This window comes from Cinclus cinclus, chromosome 4 (assembly GCF_963662255.1).
Source record: "Cinclus cinclus chromosome 4, bCinCin1.1, whole genome shotgun sequence".
In the NCBI taxonomy this organism is placed as follows: domain Eukaryota; kingdom Metazoa; phylum Chordata; class Aves; order Passeriformes; family Cinclidae; genus Cinclus; species Cinclus cinclus.
In genome coordinates, this window is record NC_085049.1 from 55,220,393 (window position 1) to 55,239,976 (window position 19,584).

The window sequence follows — 19,584 nt, forward strand, 5'->3', positions numbered from 1 at the left end:
GACTTGTAAAAACAGGTACCTGTGGAAATGTTAGAACTAAATATTCAGGGAAGACACCATATCTTGGTTTCCTTTTCCTCCTAAGCTACTAGTCAGGTCTCTGGCTCAGTTACACAAGGAGGCTTTTTGAATTCAGATAATACTGTGGTCTGCTTAATAGCTGAGCAAGGAAAGACAGTCAGAAAGTGGCAAAGGCAAGTTCCTGTGAATTTTTAATACGGCTGTCTTCCTAGTTTCCTCTTAAAAAACAATAATGTGTTTTGAAAGAGTTAGCATAGACCCAGCCTGGTGTCCCCTTCTTGAATTCCTGGCACTGTCACACGTGCTCCTGCAAGTGGCATTTTGCCCCAGAAACGCCTGGCACGTCTGCACTCGCCTGCAGAGTGCTCAGTGTAAGCCCTTCAGCTGTTGAGATCTTGGCACTGTTCCTACCAGGTGTTCCCAGCCCTTCCCCACTGCACAGCAGATAACGTGGCAGACGATATAAAATCATCATCCTGCAGCATCATTTGGTCCACCCTCTGCACCAGTAATTCAGTACCAGCTTTCTTCAGTAATTACAAACTACATTTTAAGATATGGAGGCCTGGACTTGCCTGCCAAAATGTGTTAAAAACGACCTTGAAGAATGCCTGAAGTGAGGGTGGTGTAGCTGGCTTTTATTCAGCTGTGGAGAGGGAATGTGTGTGGAATAGCTACTTAGGAAAGTCTGAAAAATCACTGATCTTAATTCTATTGAGATGATTGTCAGTGATGCTACTGTTTCATATTATCATTTGCAGCCCATAAATGAGAAGAAATCAAATCCCATAAGAACCTAAACACTGTCTGATAGTTACTATTTTGAAAGCCAGCACTTGTCGCCAGTTGTCATATGGTGTTATCTGAGAATCAGTGCTACCCATATATTTAGAAACTGTTGCAGCTGTTAGCAAATCTGGTAGTCATGTTCAATCACCAGTGGTTTACAGACCAGAGTTTTGTTGCAACTGATAGAAAAGCATGACTTTCTCTTTTCTCCTGTCATCATTTGAGACTTGAGTCTCTCCCTTATCTTTCTTGTCCCCAAACCTTGCTAGAAGGGATTAAGAACTATACAATAGCAATGAATGTATTTCCTCTTCTCCCAAACCATTTGAAAAAATAAGTAAGTTTTGAAGTCTCAGAAATATTAAGGTTATCTTGTAATTTTGTTTGTATTATGGTTTGTACACAAACATACTAGGGTCTCACCACAGCAGTCAATGAATAAAAAAATATGTCCAGCCCCTGTTCTCAAAACAGGACTTTGCTGTCCAAGAAATCAAGTCTGTTGCAGATCAGGATCCAGGAGCAAGAGCTACTTTAGCAATAAGGATAAGAACTCCAAAGGTGTTTCCTGAAGTCAGTGAACCAGCCAACTGATGAACACTCCTGGAAAAATAATCCTCCTTTTCCCTTTGTCAGATAAAAAGTGTGCTAATCACTACCACAGGCTGGACTGTGCAGTGACAGAACTGAAAATCTAAGGCAGTTAATGCCCTGTCAGGTAAGAAAATGTCACATCTAAGGTACTCTTAGAAAAAAAGTAACCTCTATTGTAACCCTAACTTCTATCATTATTTGAAAGGAGTAGAATACTACAATTGTATAATGAAGTTGTGCCTAAGACCCCTTCCTGGACAAAGTACAATGTAAGGCTACAGTCTGGTTAAGATTGCTTTTGATCCAGCTCTTCTCAAAGAAGCAACTTCCCTTTTAATTTGCTCTTGCTTAACTTGGGAGTTCAGCATTCAAATTAATCTTCAGTGGGTAGAGGAGCAACAGGATTAAAGATTGGTCTCTCCTTCTTTGATTGTATCTTACCATAAGTGACTTCAAAATCTTTTTTAGTACCATTCAAGCTTTCTAGATTTCCACTCTTTATATCATATCCTAATGCAGAGAGCTTTTTAATTCGGTACTGAACTATTTGTGTTGTCAACTCCAGCACCATTGGCGTCTCTCTAATCTGTGCTATAGAAATTCCTTCCTTCAGTAGTCCTTCAAGTCTTTCTTCCAAAACTGGAACAGAATAATAGAGAAGGGCTGGGCATTTCAGCACTAGCTGTTTCAGTTCTTGATCACTGCACTTGAAGATGTTTTTGGAGAAAAGCATACTCTTCTGCATAGTGGTAGAATTAAGTTGAAAAATGAAGCCTTTAAGTTTGGACAGCAGCTGTAGAACTTCCTGGTCAGTGAAATCATTCCTTTGGAGAAATTCCAAGTTCTCTTGGATTGCAGTGGAAGTATTTAATAAAATAAATGGATTTTGGCTCAATAGCTTCAGTATCCAGATCTTCATATTTGCTTCAGAACCCCCTAAATTTAAATAATTTCTTTGTAATGTCTCTGTCACATTTTTGTTTTTCTCAACAGGGTTATAGAAAATATTGGGTGCACTTGTTAAGAACCTAGTGATTATATTATTCTTAAGTCCCAGCTCTTGAAAAAACAGTATGTTTGCCTTCTGGTTCTGCTGATACTCAGTAGTAAAAAAAGACTCTGGAAATTGCTCTATTAATTTAATCAGCTGTTTTTCATTCTGGCATACTAATTGCCATAATGCTCTTTGAGAGTTTATCTCTGCTGGGGTGTGGAGAATTGCTTCGGGGCAGCGTTCTATAATGTTGGCTACAGTGGTCTCATCTGCTCCCATTTCCTGTAAGATACCAGCAATTTCTTTAACATAGGCCACATCCTGGAGAAGGACCCATTCCTTCAGTCTGCGTATCTTCGTGATGTCAACTGACAAACTGTAGAGATTCTCAAGGGTTTTTTTATTTTCCTCTCTTGACTTCGAATCAGTTGTGTAACTGGAATGTATTAGGAAGCTTCTGTTTGTTGTGTCAGGCCATACTGATGAAAACTTCAGTCCTGGGTTACAGCTCTGAGATCTTGTCAACAGAAGAGTGAATTTTGCACCGTGAGCGGCTCCTCTCAACATCATGGAAGTCGATCCTGTGGAGACACAACAACTGTAAGAAAACACGTTTAACAAACAAGTTAAATGGTCAGAATCATTGATGTTTAGACAGAACTGGCATAAGAAATTAACCTCCAGAGTGGTTTTTGTTACTAGTGCAAAATCCAGCTTTCATATGAAAGCAGGGGAAAGACTCTTTTTGAAAGGTTAATGTTCTGATTACTGTTCTGACTGGAACACTAACATGGATGCAGCAGCCCTGACGTGGGGCAGTGCTCTGCATCAATGCCTGCAGTCATACAAGCTCCAAACTGTCAGCCATTTCTTGCAGCTAACATTGTTACTGCTTTACAGATCGCTCACACTGTATGAGGAAAATGATTCATGCAATTTCATTTGACAGCAATCCCACTAAATTAAGAAAAAGGGCATCTTAAGTATCTTTTTTAGTTCTTATGAATGTATTTGCTTTAACCTCCCAAGCACTATTTGGAGTGTGAGTTCTTCTCTCATGTGTCAGAGACCCACCACGCAGTGCTGCTTCAGCAGCAGTTTGTAGCATAACTTCATTCTGAAATCATTCTTTTTATAATTTCGGTAGAAAAAAAATCACATGAACCTTTATGTAAGTGTTTTTCACCAGCTGAGGTTGAATAAGCACCCTGGTATTTTGGGGGAGGAAGCAAGTACGCAGTAACATTTCCAGGCCTTCACCTACCTCTTCCAGCACCTACTTTGCTACAGCTGCTCCTTGAACCAATGCCTTATTTCTGCCTCCAGGTTTCTTCTGTAGGTAGTCTTGTGGAATAGATGTGTGGCTGTGCTGGAGTCCACAGGGCCAGCCCCACATCTCACCTTTGCCCAAACTGGCTGCCCAGTTATCACCAATAGCACATGTGCTGTCATCTGCTCTGCAGGGGCAAAGGAGCTGCAGCAGTCAAACAAAGATATCATCAAGAGTATCTTTAACTTCCTGGGGGTGTTTTCATAACAACCCTTTGGACTGTGAAAGGGAGAACTGCTCATCTCTGCAATATTCCTGCGAATAGCTGCTGCTGGTAACATGCTTAAAACTGCTCAAACTGAAAGTGAGAACATTTGGACAGCTGCTTTCACCTCTCCCTAAGTTTAGTATGCTTCAAAAAGTACCTACCTGATCATTGTTAAATTACATTTGGTTGACTTTTTATTTTTATTGTTGTTATTTTCTTTTATTATTTTTTTTAGGAGAGAAAATACTGTTAATCTCCTACCTAACAGACCAAGATACCTATTGCACAGCTGCACAAGAGCCCTAGAATCTTCCTTATAGCCCATCTTCTAAGAAAGTATGTGGTTTGTTTAGAGCACTTCAGTGGTTAGGTCCTCTTTAGGTCCTTTTTCTAGTTGCCAGGTAAGGTTAAATATTTTCTAGAGGTAAGTCTTTTATCTCAAGATAAAAGCTTTGCTTTTTTTCTTCTTCTGAGATGGACTATTGTTATCTTACTACATCACAAATTAACAGAATATGACGTAATTTCCTATATGCAGACTTGAGTGATTAACAGAAGCTGTTTATTGATGACTTGTTCTTTAGTATTATTTCACACCTCTAAGGCAAAACCAATTGCCTAATGCACTACTTGTGTCAGAACCCCAAGGCTGATGGTTTTGTTTTCATATACCTTGTGACTTCAGAAGTGCTGTCCCAAGCCCCACAACAGAACAAGTGATTTTTCCCAGTAACCCCAAAAGTCACAGATGTTTTCTGTGCTGACCTTTTCACGTCCTGAAAAAGTGACTGCAAACTAAACCTCTCCTCCACAGGAGTGACACAACTGCCTCTGTCTGAGCACTCTGAGTAGTTCTACTGAGTTTAGTTGGTCCAGTCAAATTAAGCAAATCTCTGAAGGATCAGGGTTTTCTTCATTAATGCTTCAGCTTAGCTAGAAGCAGGCAGCAAAGTGAATTGTTCTTATAATTGTTTGAGATGTCAAATAATATTTCCAAAGCACAAAAAACAGCCATGGAAAAACAGCCATGACTTACTTCTACTTTAATGCGTAATCCTGCTGTTAAATAAAATTGCCTTGTGAGTAATGCAGTCCCTTAAAATACTGTAATTTTTACTATTACAGAACTTAAAATTCTGATATAGTAAATTGTGCTCTTCTAAAATCTGACGTGGGAATGGTTGTTACATTCCTTTAAAAGAAGCTTTACCTTTTCTAAAAATGTCTGGGATCATAGTCAGTTTTTCCCTGTTGTTAGTGAGGATCACCAGAAACACAGAATACTGTAAAACAAAGGAAAAGTTTATTTGCCAAAATTCATTTGACTGGGGTACTCAGGAGCCCTTGTAAAAGAGCGCTATGCAAAATAAAACATGTGAAATAACATGAATGAGTTTGAATGTCATGATGTTCTGTAGAAACCAAAAAGACCTTGAGTTATGATTTGATGGATTTCCAAGTCCATAGACGACCGTATCACATTTCCAAGGTATGTAACTGCTTTCAAGAGTTCAGAGTTCTCTTAAAGCTCTTGTTGGATCCAATGCCCATTCTAATGTGCAGGACCCCACTGTAACTTTTCACGTACTTAGATTGCTGTGGGGCTTGTAAAGCAATTGAGAGATCAAGAAAAAAAAACTCAGCCAGCTCAGATAAGATGCTTGCTCTCAATGCCATCAGCACCCTCTCACCACCAAGTGTTAGAACAGCAATAAGGAAGTGACCTAATGTTAAAGTTACCTGTAATCCTGATTGCTAGCACACTTGCAGACACCTGAATATACAGAGTAAAGGGGTGTTGTAAGTTTTATTATTTAATGAGACTTCTATGTAAATCTTATATAGGAAATAGATCCAAGGATCAACTGGTTGATTTATCCCTTGTGAATTTCTAACTTGTGTGTTTTGAGACTCAAATACCACTTTTTGAAAATTAGCAAACTCCAACTTTTATTCATGCTGGATTGTTCACCAAATCTTTTAGTAAAGAGGGCAACAGTATGACTGCCTGACCACTACCATTCTCATTATAGGAAACTTAGTAGGCTGTAAAGAATTAACTGAAACTAATGAATGCCTAGACTGAACTTTGAGTGAACCAAGAATTGGTATCTACCTAGAAAAGAGGAGTGTAGACAGGGTTTGAATGGTTTGTGAAGGAAGATGGGTTGTGATAGGTAGCAGTTCTGTAGATTAATGCACAATAAACGGTCACATTTCTGCACTTAAAAAAAATGAATCCCTGCTTTGCATTACTGGTGGAAAGAGGTAAAGCATTATAAAGTATATGATAGGCCAACATAATTTTCTAGGAAAAATAGAGAGGATCCTAGTCTAAAACAGGTTTGAAGGGACCTCAAAAGCTCAAAGCAGGGTCTGCAGGATCCAGGCTGCTTTGTCTAGTGAGCTCTTTAAAACCTCCATGGATGGAGCCCAGCCGGCCTCTGGGCTACCTGTTCTACTGCTCAACTGGCCTCACGGGGAAAAACCTTTTTCTTACATCCAGGAAAGGAAAGACATTTGAGAGGTGCTAGAGGACGCACCGCACTATTTAAACCACTGGTCATTATGCGGCGGCACTTTCAGCACAGAGAAGACCAGGGTCTCCAAGACAGCCTGCTCCCCGAGCCCGGCCACCCGGACCGCCCCTTCCCACCCTCTGGACTCCGCACCTTCTCCTGCAGCCAGCACGGCGGCAGCGGCTGCAGGCCCCTCCCCGCCCCGAGCGCCGCTCCCTCCGCCCTCACCGGCGGCCTGCGCATCCCTCGGAACCGCATCCCCCTGCACGCCGCCCGGCCCCATCCTCTGCGCCCCGTGCCCCGGTCCGGGCCCCCCCCGTGCCCCGGTCCGGCCCCCCCCCCCGTGCCCCGGTCCGGGCCCCCCCCGTGCCCCGGTCCGGCCCCCCCCCCGTGCCCCGGTCCGGCCCCCCCCCCGTGCCCCGGTCCGGGCCCCCGCCGCTGCCGCCCCCGCCCGCGCTCACCGGCCTCGCCGCCGCCGCCCGCCCGCACCACCGGCGCCGCCGCGCGGGGGCCGCTGGCACGTACCATGTGCCGGCAGGGGAGGTCCCGGGCCCGTCCCGTGAGCCGCCGCCGCTTGCCGAAGCAGGCTTGGCCCGCACTAGGAAAAGTCAAAGGTCGTTGGATTAAAACGGCTCGCAGAGAGACCTAGTGGGGTAGATAGAAAAAAATAATTACAGTAATTTCTAAATAATATCATATCAAAGAACGGAACGTTTAAAAGTCAGACTACTTGAGTGCCTGTACTCTGCCGGGAAGCAGATGATCCTTTGGATTCGGTGACACCGACATTGTGATGGGAGGCTTGTCTTACACCAGCGTATTTTTTCGTATGCCCACTGCCTTATTACATAATTAAGTTCATATTCAGTCCATGGGCTTATATTGTTTTTCTGGTGGCGTTTCAGAAGTTAATTGAATTGTGATGGTGAGAACCATGTTCCTCTCTTATTTTTTGTAGCCATATCTACTTACATTTCTCATCTAGAATAGCAAATCAGCAGTTGCATAAATGATTTCTAGACTAGAAATATTTTACTAGATGTGTTTGGATTTTTTAACTAACTCCAAGTCTGCACAATCACATCTTTCAGAGTGAAAATCACTACTGTTGTCTCTGTGAACCCTTGTCAGCTACATGTTCAGTAGTCTGTATTGGGTCTGTGAAAAAGAGATAATGAAGAAAAAGATGTGCTATAGAAAGAAACTTTGCTCTAGGACCAGAGTTCATTGGTCTCCTAAATAACAGCTGTTCCAAGCACAGTTAACAAAGTCTGTGAACATAATGCATACAATGATGTTAGAAACATGCATCTGAGAAAATAGCTTCTGATTTGTAACACAAAATGTACTGTATGCTTGCTTGTTTTTTTCACTTCATGCCTTTATGTTATCTTTTTTTCCTTTCTGTCTTCTCCCCACTCTCTTTTTTGCAATCACAGTCTGGGCTAAATTAGCAATATTTTTTAAAAAAGTTATTCACAAGAGAACACTGTAGAGACGTTTACTTGTATGAGTTCCTTGATTAACTGTCATTTTATTTTCTCTTTCAACTAAGTTGGAGTAGTTCTTCCCTTGAGATCTGATATTTTAATTAATATAGTCTGCATCTATTATGTATTAATATATCCTAATGCAATATTAATTATACATTACTACGTTCTTTCTCTCACTTCTGAGACAAGAACAAACTGTCTCACATAGAAGGCATGGCCACATAGAGCCAAATAGTGTTTTGACATAATGATATGCTAATGATATACTGCAATTGTTATTTAGCCTGTAGCAACCAACACCTTAGAGACTGATGGTTTTTATGGCTGCAATTTGTTTATTAAACCATAAGGTCTAGTGAGGAAGGGCTGTTTCCACTTCAGTATTCCCAAGAAGGCAGATTGCTTGATGCTGGACTTTATTCAGGGCTATCTTCAGTGTGACAGCCTTGTGGGGAGCTAGCAGGACACATAATGAACACGAAAAAGCAATTTAAATTTGTTTGTGTTTGAAAAAAACAAATAAATTCAGTGTTTGAAATAAAAACTATGCTGTGAAGTGACTTTCCTTGAAAATAAGGAATCTACTTCTTCAGTGTGTTCAAGAATGACAGTATTTTTTACATTAGTTTGATGGACAGTGGTCATTAACTACTGAACTTCCTTTTCCTTTTTATTTACTTGAAAATTATTTACTGAATATTTGGCTAATGATAATAACAATAAAACAACCAGGCAAATAAGAACGAACTTTGTAATAATTGAGAAAGCAATTTTTGACTTTACAATGACCCCAGTGCTCCAGCTCTGAGTTGCAGCAAAGGTGTATGAGGGAATCCCATATGTTCTTCTTGGATCAGACTGATGAGCTGTGGAATATGATTTTCTACATACAACAAAGTGATAATTGAAAAACTCATCATAATTTATGCTATTGTTAAAGTCAGTGTTTAAAAACTGTTCGGTCTCCACATGCTACACCTTTTAAAAAGAAATTGTGTGTAAGGCTAAGCAAAAGGGGATTCTAATCATGGCTGGGACCTTTGCATACCTTGATCATCAATGACAGGTGGGGCCTCTTCTCCCAGGCAAGCTGTGACAGGACAGAGCCTCGAGCTTCACAAAGGGAGGCTCAGGCTGGACCTCAGGAGGAATTTTTTTCACGCCCAAGGTTGTTAAACTTTGGAATGAGGTGCCCAGGGAGGTGTTGGAATCACCATCACTTAGTGCCATGGCCTAGCTGAGAGGGTGGTGGTCAGTCAGAAGTTGGCCTCAGAGGTCTTTTTCAACCTAAATGATTCTGTGATTCTATTACTGTGCTTATTATGTCGTTCAAAGTGAGGAAAGAAAAGCATGGATACAAATACATAATGCACGTTGCTCTCCTTGTTGACGTTTACTTTCTGTGGATCTTAGGAAATGAAGTATTTTAGGAGAAAGACAAATGACAGTTCCTTAAGTACTGTCTGGAATCCTCGAAGTTAAGAAAGGTCCGTCCTGCTGCTTTGGTTCTGCTACCTTTTACTTGAGACATTATTTCTAGTGAGACCACTCTTGCTGTTGCTGCCCGCTTGTCTGCGAACACTCTGGAAGCTGTAGATTTGAGCTGCGATGCACAGGTGGAGCTTTATTTTCAGATCTGTATCCAGAGCCAGCCCTGTTAAGGCTCCGGAGGGTTGTGCTGAGCGCTGTCAGTGCGATGCCCCCATGGGCTGCTGTGTGCCCCGCGTAACGAAGGAGCCGGTCCGGGGAAACCCGCTGTGCTGGCAGCACACAGACGGTGGTTTGGGCTCTGCAATTAACGGGGGTGAGAAATTCTCCATTTAGTAATGGCTTCACTAACGGCGCAAGAGGGACCATTTTAACTCGTTCTGCTGCTTGAAAGCCTGTCAGGACGCGGCAGCGCCGCACGGCCGAGCCGCTCTCTCTTGCTCGGGGGCTTCCTTGTGACCAACACGTCCCGGACGGCCCCGGGCAGCAACGAGCCCTCGACCCGCGTCACCGAAGCGTCAGGGCCGGAGGGGCCCTCCGGAGCTCGGCTAATCCGGCAGATGCTCCCTACGCACGCACTTACATAAGCGCCCCGCCTGTTTCTCGCGGGATGGGCCCGGGTGCGGTGGGACCGCCGGGCACGGCCCGGGGGCGGGAGCGCGCGGGGGCCCCATACATAACAGGCTCGGGGGCGCGCGCTCGCGCCTCCCGGCGGAAGCGGCGCCACCAAGAGCCTGCCTCGCGGCCCCGTGCTCATCCGGGTCCCGCCGCGCCGAACCGCGGGGGAGCGGCGGAGAGCCGGGCCCCGCCGCGGCCCGCCGGCCCCGCGCCGCTCCGGCGGGTGGGATTCCCGCCGAGGTCGCGGGTCCCCTGGGCGCCTCCGGCCCCGCCGCAGGCGCGCGGCCGCCCGGCCGGACCTCTCTGCGCCCGCGCGCCGCCGGTAGCGAACACACCTCAGAAACGTGAGGGGCCGCGGTCACGTGGGAGAGGCGCCGGCCAATGGGCGGCGGGGGGCGGGGCGGAGTGGCCGGCGCAGCCCCGCGCAGTCACAGGGCGAGCGGCGAGGAGGTGGCGGCGAGGAAGGACGGCGCTTTCCGCGGGCAGGGCGCCGTCGCCGCTCCGCCAGACACCGCCGGGCCCAGCGCTCCCACTCTTCGTCCGTGCTCTCCCCGGCGCGGGGGCTCCGCGGGGTGATGCGTCCCCGCCGGGCGGCCGCTCCCGCCGTCTCCGCCGGGTCTTAGAGTCGTCCGCAGCGAGGCCCCGCGGGCCGCCCGCCGCCCGTCCGTGCTCGCCCGGCGGCGCCGGGCCATGAGCTGCCCCGCGGGCGGCGGCGGTTCCCGCTGAGCGCCCGCACCCGGCATGGGGGTGAACGCCGTACACTGGTTCCGCAAGGGGCTGCGGCTCCACGACAACCCGGCGCTGTGGGAATGCATCCAGGGCGCCGACACGGTGCGCTGCGTCTACATCCTGGACCCCTGGTTCGCCGGCTCCTCCAACGTGGGCATCAACAGGTGGCGGTGAGTGCGGGGCGCTGCGGGGGCCCTAATCCCCGCGTTATGTATTCGGTCACGCTGCCTCCCCGCCATCCCCTCCCCTCCCCGCCCGATTGGGCCGCCGCCAGCGCCGGGCTCCCTCGGCCGCTCGCCCTCCCTGCGGCCCGGCCGTGTTACATATCCAGCCCAGCGCCGGCCCGGGCTGCGGCTCCCGCGGCGCACGTGGGAGGGACGGGGAAGAAGGAGCCGGGAAGCCCGTGGCAGAGTGCGGGGCGGTGGGCTGTGGCTTCCCGGGAAGGGGAGACGCTTGTTTTCGCTGTCGAGGGCGGCGGTTCAGTGCCCGAGCGCTGGAGCTGAGCGGGGTTGCTGCCGGGCGGAAATCCCTTTGGGGAGCAACCCGGAGAGAACTCCGGGCAGCTGGGAACCCCAGGGCGATTCCATCCTGGAGAACCTATGAAGCTTCTAGCTTAGCTCAGAAATACTTTCTCAGAGTAGCGTTCCTGCACGGAAGGGTATGAAAATATCTCGAGTTGGAAGTGACCCACGAGGATCATGGAGTCCAACTCCTGGTCCTGCTTAGAACAGCCCCGAGAAACCAACTGTGTGCCTGAGAGCGTTGTCTAAATGCTTCTTGAACTCCGGCTGGCTTGTGTCCCTTTCTGGAGCGTGCTGATTTGTTCCTGCACGGTCAGGCCAGTTGTAATTCTGCCCGATATAAAAATGAACTTTACTGTGGAGCTGTGACTGACACTTGCATGCTTAATGTGTGCCATAAGGCAGAGGTTAATAGGACTTCTGTGCATGCTTGCCATGTGAGATTAGTTAAAGCATCACTAGGAATCTGAAAACTGTTACCCTCGTAAAATAGTTGATAATACAGTAAAGTTTGTATATCATCTGTTCCTTCAGTGTCAGGGACTTGAAATTCTAGTGAACTTAGCCTGCCCAGACTACAGTGTGGAGAGGTTGCCTAATTATGGGACAGGCACAATGAAACTTAGTTTAACACTACGTCATAGAAGAATGATAAAGCTTAGAAACTTCAGGTTTCAACTGGTTTTACTTGAAGGATTGTTTCTTTCAGATTTAATAATTCTACCTTATACTTTACCAACCAAGTAACTTACCTTTGGAGGTTTTGGGTTTCTGTTTTTTTCATATTTTGAGAGCTTTTCCTTATAGTCTTCTTGTTTTCAAGATATAGAAATGATAAATATGCTTCTTGTGATCTGTAACTTGATGGTTATTTCATTTTCACTGACAAAAATAACTTAAAAATTAACTGTTAGATATTCCCTTATCTGAGATTCATGATGTACATTTATAAGAGACTTTTACATCTCTTGCTTTGAAGGGATAAGGTTTTTTGAATAACATTTCAACTTACTGGAGAAGCTCAGAGGTCTTAAGTCTGTGGATGAAGCATGAACACCTACTTAAGTTTTAGAAGAATGTGGGCAATTTGTACCAGTCTAAGTGTTAGGAAATCATATGCCTTAAGAATACTTCACAGGTCTCAAATGTACCTTGCAGTTGAAATACTGAACAGTTTTTGGTTGTATTCTCTGAGCTAGTGAATGATAGACAAATGTGAACTTTGATTCTAGCAGGAGGAAGTTCATGTCTTCCTGTGCTATTGCCCTGGTTCTTCAATGACTGTGTAATATGATCATTAGCTAATAGAGTCCTTGAGAACATTTGTGTGTGATATATTGCTGGTTGGTTTACTTTAACAGTATTTTCAGTGTTTTAGAAGGCAGCTAGTCCTTCCACTACATTTTACATTTGAAGAAAAAACACTTGGTTTTAGTTGCTGGTTAGAGGGACTGAGTGTGGGGTAGATTGCAACTCCCCTGCCCAAATCACTTCCAGCAATCTCCTGGAAGGCACATGTTGCACATGAATTTGAGTAGGAAATCTTGCTGCCTGTATGGCTTGGTTTTGTGAGATCATCAGGTTCTTTTTCAAGTTTGAAAGTACAATAGCTGTGTAGCATAACTGGCTGTTAAAGCTGTATGTTTATTACAGTTCTTCTCAATAAATTTTTACTTAAATGGACAGTTGCTAGTTTGGTATAAATCCACTTTAAGTTTCAGTGGTTTTAATGAGACATTTTAACCAGTGCAGACACAATAAGTATACACAAGATCTATGATGCAGTTTTTTGGTTTGCTAGTCTCATTTGGCACTTATATTTAATGATAAAACATTTAATGTTCTTTTTCACTTGATGACTATGAGCAAAATCGTTGCTTATGTGCCTGTTGAGTAGGATGTTGAATTAGTCAAAACTATTTTATTTGAGACTAGGAGCAGAAGCCCTTCAGCATTAGGAAGGTTAGTCAAATTTAACCTCCTGGTGTGAATTTACAGTGGTCCTTTCTTAATGTGAGTTGATTGACAAGTGTTTGTGGGCCTAGTACCCTGGGTAAAACTCCTCTCTGTCAAACTATGACTAACACAATCTACATGAGGAAAAATGGTGAAAGAATACGAGAAACCGGAGGTTTAATTTCTTGTTAGAGTATTTTCACTCTGCAGGGTCACCGGTTACAGCTTATATTAACAAATATGTGTTAAATCTGGTAAACAGCAACCTTTAATAGATTGGTGCTTTCTAATTAACTTTTGTCCTTAAACAGTCATGTAACAATCGGGAACTAATATTTTTGTGTAATTGCACTATTGAGCAAGTCTAATTACTAAGCAGTCACATGGTCTTACTGACCTCCTTTCTCTTGGCATTCAGCCTACCTGTTCTAAATTCATGAATGCTACGTAACAAATGCCAGGACTTCCCTCAGCTCGCTTCATGTTTTTTCTGTTTCTGATCTGTTTCTTCTTATTGTTCCTTTTTTTTTCAAGCTGTCAAATAAATCAAGATGTGCTTTCATTGAAACATGCTTTTTCTATGGGATGAGTTAAAAGTGTTGTTCACAGATCAACACTTGAGAGAGAGAAGTTACTTGATGCAGTAAAAGGTGATGGAGAAATAGTGGAGGGAGATGCCAAATGCTAAAATCACACTAAGAGTCTCTGAAAATTTTGTCAGTTGCCCTTAAACATTAGGCAGTAGAATTAGCTTGCATCTAATTGTGTCAACAAAGCAGGCAAAGAATGTAACTTGCATATTCCAACAAGTAACCATTACCTACTTCTGAAAAAATGTGTTCCTATGTGCTCACAGACTTTTCCATATTAAGGAGAATGGGATCTTATGCTTAACAACATCACCTAGGGGAGAACTTCATTTAGCCCTGATTTTAGGACAGAGTGACAATTGATCACAATACCTGATAAGAAATGCAAACCTTCTGTTAGTTGCTGCATAAGGATTTAATTTAGGTAATGATTTACCTCTTTTAGTTTATCTTTTTTGAGTGTGTCTGTCTTTGATATTCTAGTTAAAACACTGGTGTGCAGCAGCCTATTCAATAAAGATGGATAGTCTAATCTTGCCAATCCTTGTATTTCTCTCTTTTTAAAAAATCATTCCTGAAGAGAACAGATTTCACTTTTAAAATAAGAATAATAGAATTTGTTTTGTATTTCTCGTAGGTTTTGTGAGATTATTGATGTGTTCAACATCCTTCAAAGTTAGCTGCTGCTATTATGGCAGATAGTGGTATTGTCTTTGGAGAGAGACAAGAGGTTATTTTTTTCCCAGTCAAATTCCAAGCAAATAAAAAATTAAAACATGAAAATGGGAACTTGTTAAAAAAAATAATACTGAGACATCTTTCTGTAATATCTATTAAATTTTGCTATTCTGTGCTTCTGGTTTTGAAAATATACTTACAGTTTCAGATCACATACCTATGATTTGTCCAATAGAGATGTGTTTGTTGGATGGAGGATTGGTGGAAAAAGTTTGTCAATAGGATTAATCTATGAGTGATTTGAGTTTCATATGTGTAATTCAGACAAAATTTGTGTATTGTACTTTGTTAATTTTTGGTGACGTGCTTAGTATGTAAAAATGAATGCACAGAAATAATTACGACTTCCCTGATGAAAACATCCCTTTAAGTTTGTTTTTATTGTGTAGCACTCAGAATGAAAATCTATCTGATTTATGAAATATTTAACACGAAACCCACCAAAGGCACTCTGTCATTTCCCTCAGTTACACAGGGAGTAGAAAATGCAACAAAAAGCTCGTGAGTCAAGATAAGGACAAGGAGAGATTGCTCAGCCATTACCATCATGGGGAAAATGAATTAATTACCAATGAATTCAGAATACGGTAACTGACAATTAACTAAATGCTTAAAGCGCCTTCTTTCCACCCCTTTCCTTCTTTCTGGGTTCAGCTTCACTTCCATTTTCTCAACCTTCTGTCTCTGAAGAACACATAGGGATGGGGAGTGGAGGTTTTGGTCAGTTCATCAAATATTGTCTCTGCTGCTTTTTTCCTCAGAGGAAGGACTCTTCACACTCAGATTTTCTCCACTATGGTCCTTCATGGGCTGTAGGTGGACAGCCTTCCTCTCAGTGGTCTTCACTATCGATTGCAGAGGAATCTGCTCAGGTGCCTGGAGTGTGTCCTCCCCCTCCTTCTTCCCTGACTCAGGAGTTTGCAGAATTGTTTCTCTCACACATTCTCATTCCTCTCTGGCTTCCATGGCCCCTGAGAATGTTTTCCTCCTGTCAGATGCATTATCCCAGAGGTGCTCGCTTGGCCCCGTGGCAGGTCTGTGTTGGAGCCATCTGGCATTAGCCTGGACAGACAGATGGAAAGCTTCCAGCAGCTTCTCACACAGCAAGCCACCCTTGTAGCCCCCAAAACCTTGACTTGTGGCCATGCAAACCCTGTGCAACCCAGCATATCTCCTAATGAATTGCTTCAGCTCTAGAGCAGCATGTGCCACTTGGAGCACTTCTGTTCACCCAGCCCATTAAATTGAGGCTGATGAATCGGTGAAAAAGCTGTAGCTTGTTTTCAGAAGTTGCATTTTCAGATGGGAGCTCTGTGGTACCTGCACTTAGATTGGAGAAACCCCCCCCCCCCCCCCCCCCAGTGCCACACCCCTAGGTTGCTCACCTGTTCTCTTCCACAAAAAACATTTTTTACCCCAAAAGTGCCTGCAGTTCAGCAACTCTGTTCTATAATTTGTGTTATGTGATCTAGCCCTATGATTTACAAAGTACGTCATTGAAGCACACTGACGTATGTCCTCATGGGTTTAATCCTGCACTGTTGATGAAAGGGTTGGTTCCACCCTTTTATGATAGCACACAACCCTGTGGTGAGCCAGTTTAGCTCATCAATCTGTCCAAAAGAGATTAATTGCCAGTTTTGGTGGGATTAGCTCTGTGGTAGATTGTGCCAGCAAAAAGGTCACCATAGTAGTAGTGAAGAGACAAAGAGTAGGAAGGGCAAGGTAGCATTTCTTTCAGTGGCAGCATAGGTTTGAGTCAGATTGAAGTGGTCATATCACTCTTGGCCTGCATTGCTTATGTCTGCAGTAACCACCAGGTGTTTTTTGGAAGGGGATTGTTGGTTTCTTCTATGGCTTGCCATTTGTTGACACCCTTTCAAATGATATTGCTGAAAATAAGTATTGGCCTTTTTACTGTGCCAGGAAAAGATGTGATTTCTCTTTTGTCAGACTGTCAGAATGTGAGAAATAAGCCTGCTAGCTGAGAAATTACACTGTGCTTGTTTCCTTATTTTGGTGAATGATCTTGTATCGCCAGATTCTGTAATGTAACTACTATTCAATTGGACAAGAAGGCTGCACAGGTTGGTGTGGAGGGAGCAGGTGGTAGTGAAAATTAAATTGTGCTCAGTAAGTTGGTTTTTCCAAACAGCAGTTACTATAGGCCAGAAAAATTACAGTGGGCATCTGTGCAATCTGGATTTTGACTCCAAGGTTGATCTTGAAGGAGTTTTAATTCCTCTGGTTAAGAAATTTTATGTTTTTTTAAGTGGTTTTACATCACTTATCTCCAGGTTTGAGGATGTCCAGAGAAGATCTTGGTCAAGTGTTCTTGATATGTAATAGTAGTATGGACTTTGAATATTAAAGGAGAAATGTGGCTTTGAAACAAGTCCATAGGATTTTTTTAATCTTATTTCTCTTGGGACCAGTAATCTATTTCTGTTTTATTTTATTGAAATATCAATAGATCACATTCTTTATTAGAGTAGATCATGGTAATCTGTCCACACCTCATATTGTTTTCTGCTCTGGTCACAAAAGGGGAAGGTGATAAACCCCAACAAACAGCATCTGTGATGAATGTCAAAGCAAATTTTTTTAGACAGTCATGAATACTGATTTTTAAATTTTTTTTCCTTAACTGATCAGTATGTGGCAGTGTCAATGAATTCTGCATCAGTTCTTCAAAGCAAGTTATTTTGTTATCATTTGCTTTTGGCCATTTTAATGCAATAAAGTACAATTTTCCTCCAATTTGGGAAGATGACTTTATCCCATCCAGTGGAAGCTACTCTTTAAATATATTATGCAAATATTGCAGAAAAACCTTATAATTGTGCACTGCCTGAACTTTTCAGTTTCTGGAAGTTTATCTACAGCATGAAAGCCTTTATTTTCAGAAGTGATTCTTTCCCATACTGTGTCTCAGTGCCTGGCAGGTTTTCAGGTTAGTTATATAACCTGTGATAGGAAGAAGGTCAAGCTGCCAGCAAAGTCGGCCATTTTTTTCACTGTAGAAGTCACACTAAAGTCTGTGTTGTTATGGATTTGCATACTGAAAGAAACCCTTTGCTTTAGGGAGTTTCGTGACTTTACCATAGTGACCTAAAAAGGCAAAAGTCAGCTTGAGCATGAGTGGGTTGTGTAAGGAGTGTAAGAGTATGTGGCTTTGTGTTCCATGGGCTTAGTAATTTGCTTATCACATTTTAACAAGTTTAATAGCCCTACCTTTGGTTACCCCTAGGAAAGGACTGAATTTGATTACCAGGGTAAGAAATTCATAATGCTTTAGTGCAATACATTTCACTTAGATTTCTCAGAGCTCTTAATTTAACATGGAGCAAGGTTAGTTAGTGTGCTTCTGTGTACTTTTGGCTTTCATGTTCTTTGCAATCTAGGTCAAGAGGTGAGTTATAATTGCAGTGTTCTAAGCCTGGAGCCTCCATTTTTTTTTTTCAGGTCACCATAAAGCATTTGCTTTCACTGCTTTGGAGTTTTGTGAGCATAAATATTTTTTATATGGGACTAAAGCTTCACTGGAGGTGAAGGATAGACTGGAAAGGACAGGTCAATATTTCAGTGTTCTCTTTCAAGTGTATAAGTGGAGATGGCTGTGGAAAAAGTCTGCATGGGTGTTTACACTTTTGGAACAGTTAAAAATTGGAGTGCATTCCAGTTACTAGTGGAGATAATGAAAAACAACACATGAGCTTTGTTAACATTAGTTTAGACAGTAGGTGAGCTGCAGTGAATGGAGCTTCCTAAAATATGCTTTTTTTGGCAAATTCTGTACTTTGATAATTTTTTTACTATTTATTTTTAAATTGTATTAGTATTTGAAAAGTCTAAAATTCAATGTTAGTAAACCTGGGTAGGAAATAAGAATTTAATAATACTCAGGGTTTTGGAAGTAAATGAGTAAATTCAGGTGTCAAACTGTTGCTTAAAATCTCTTTGAAAAATGTTAGTGCGACAACTTTTTTACAATAAGATAAAACCTGTTCAGTTTTATCAGAGATGGAAGGGATTTCTTCCATTGAACATTGGTTAGGATGTGTTTTGCATATGTAATTTCTGTATTAACAGGTATGTGATATACACCTGAGCTTCTGTGTTATGCATTACATCCTCCTGCAACTAAACTAGAGAAATTTTCTGGACCTGTTTTAGGAATCTGCTTTATGTCAGTGTTTCTTAATTTATAGAAAAGCATTTCTCTTCCTGTTCACTCTCATGCATTTCTTCTCTGCATTTCTCTTCCTGTTCACTCTCATGCATTTCTTCTTTAAAGAAAGATGTTAAAGATGTTTGTGGCTCTTTCACAGTAAAGAGCCACAAACATGAAAACACATGAAAAGTAAAGGCTGTAAAATTCTTGCACTGAAGATTTCTACCTTTTCAGAACACAAACCCTTATCCCTTCAGAATTAAAACCAGAAACATTGACAAAATTCTGTTTAAGCTCAAATGGGGAAGTTGTGAAATATGAATATATGTTATTAATTCTTCAGTGATAGGGATGAAATATCTACAGTACAAGTTTCTTAGGAACAATTCCTGTAAGGAAAACTTGGATTTTTCTGTCTGTTATCTATCCAAAGTATGAAATCCATGACCTAGGAAATGCTTTAATTTTTATAGTAAGGAACCTGTGGAGTTCAGTGCTTGCAGGGGGTTTTTTTGTTTGTTTTTCAGTGCCAGTGTTCTACTGACCTTCTCAGTGAGGGATAAACTGTGCTGCAATTGAGAGACAGAGAGAAAAGTTAATTGAAAAAGCAGCAATAGGAGAGTAATTTGCACCAGACAGAGAAATAAATAAATAGGCATTTTGTTCATGTAGGCTGCTTGTTCCTTCATGCCTTGTATAGTTCATAAAACATGGTCATGCTCTGAATGGTTGCAGTTTTGCTGTGTACTAAAGGTACAGGACACCATGGCAAACTTAACTCAATTTCACAATCTGTGCAATTCTGAAGTATTGGGGAAGTGT

General features: G+C 42.7%; 2 protein-coding genes across 3 annotated transcripts in view; one reads left to right on the forward strand and one right to left on the reverse strand.

The window, feature by feature from the left end:
* Window positions 1-1,777: 1,777 nt before the first annotated feature.
* Window positions 1,778-7,244, reverse strand: MTERF2 (mitochondrial transcription termination factor 2). Its single transcript, XM_062492125.1, is given in 3 exon segments — window positions 1,778-2,979; window positions 7,186-7,207; window positions 7,209-7,244. Coding segments are annotated over 3 exon segments (1,260 nt in total).
* The window catches only part of CRY1 (cryptochrome circadian regulator 1), a 46,284-nt gene continuing 30,183 nt past the window's right edge, over window positions 3,484-19,584 (forward strand). Inside the window, exons 1-2 of one of the 2 annotated variants that reach the window (XM_062492124.1) lie at window positions 3,484-3,499; window positions 10,782-10,953. In XM_062492124.1, coding sequence (XP_062348108.1) covers window positions 10,796-10,953 — 158 coding nt within the window. In that variant the 5' untranslated portion in view covers window positions 3,484-3,499; window positions 10,782-10,795. Of the gene's footprint in view, window positions 3,500-10,594; window positions 10,954-19,584 lie in introns of those variants that run through there. The other variant, XM_062492123.1, reaches the window with a different exon arrangement.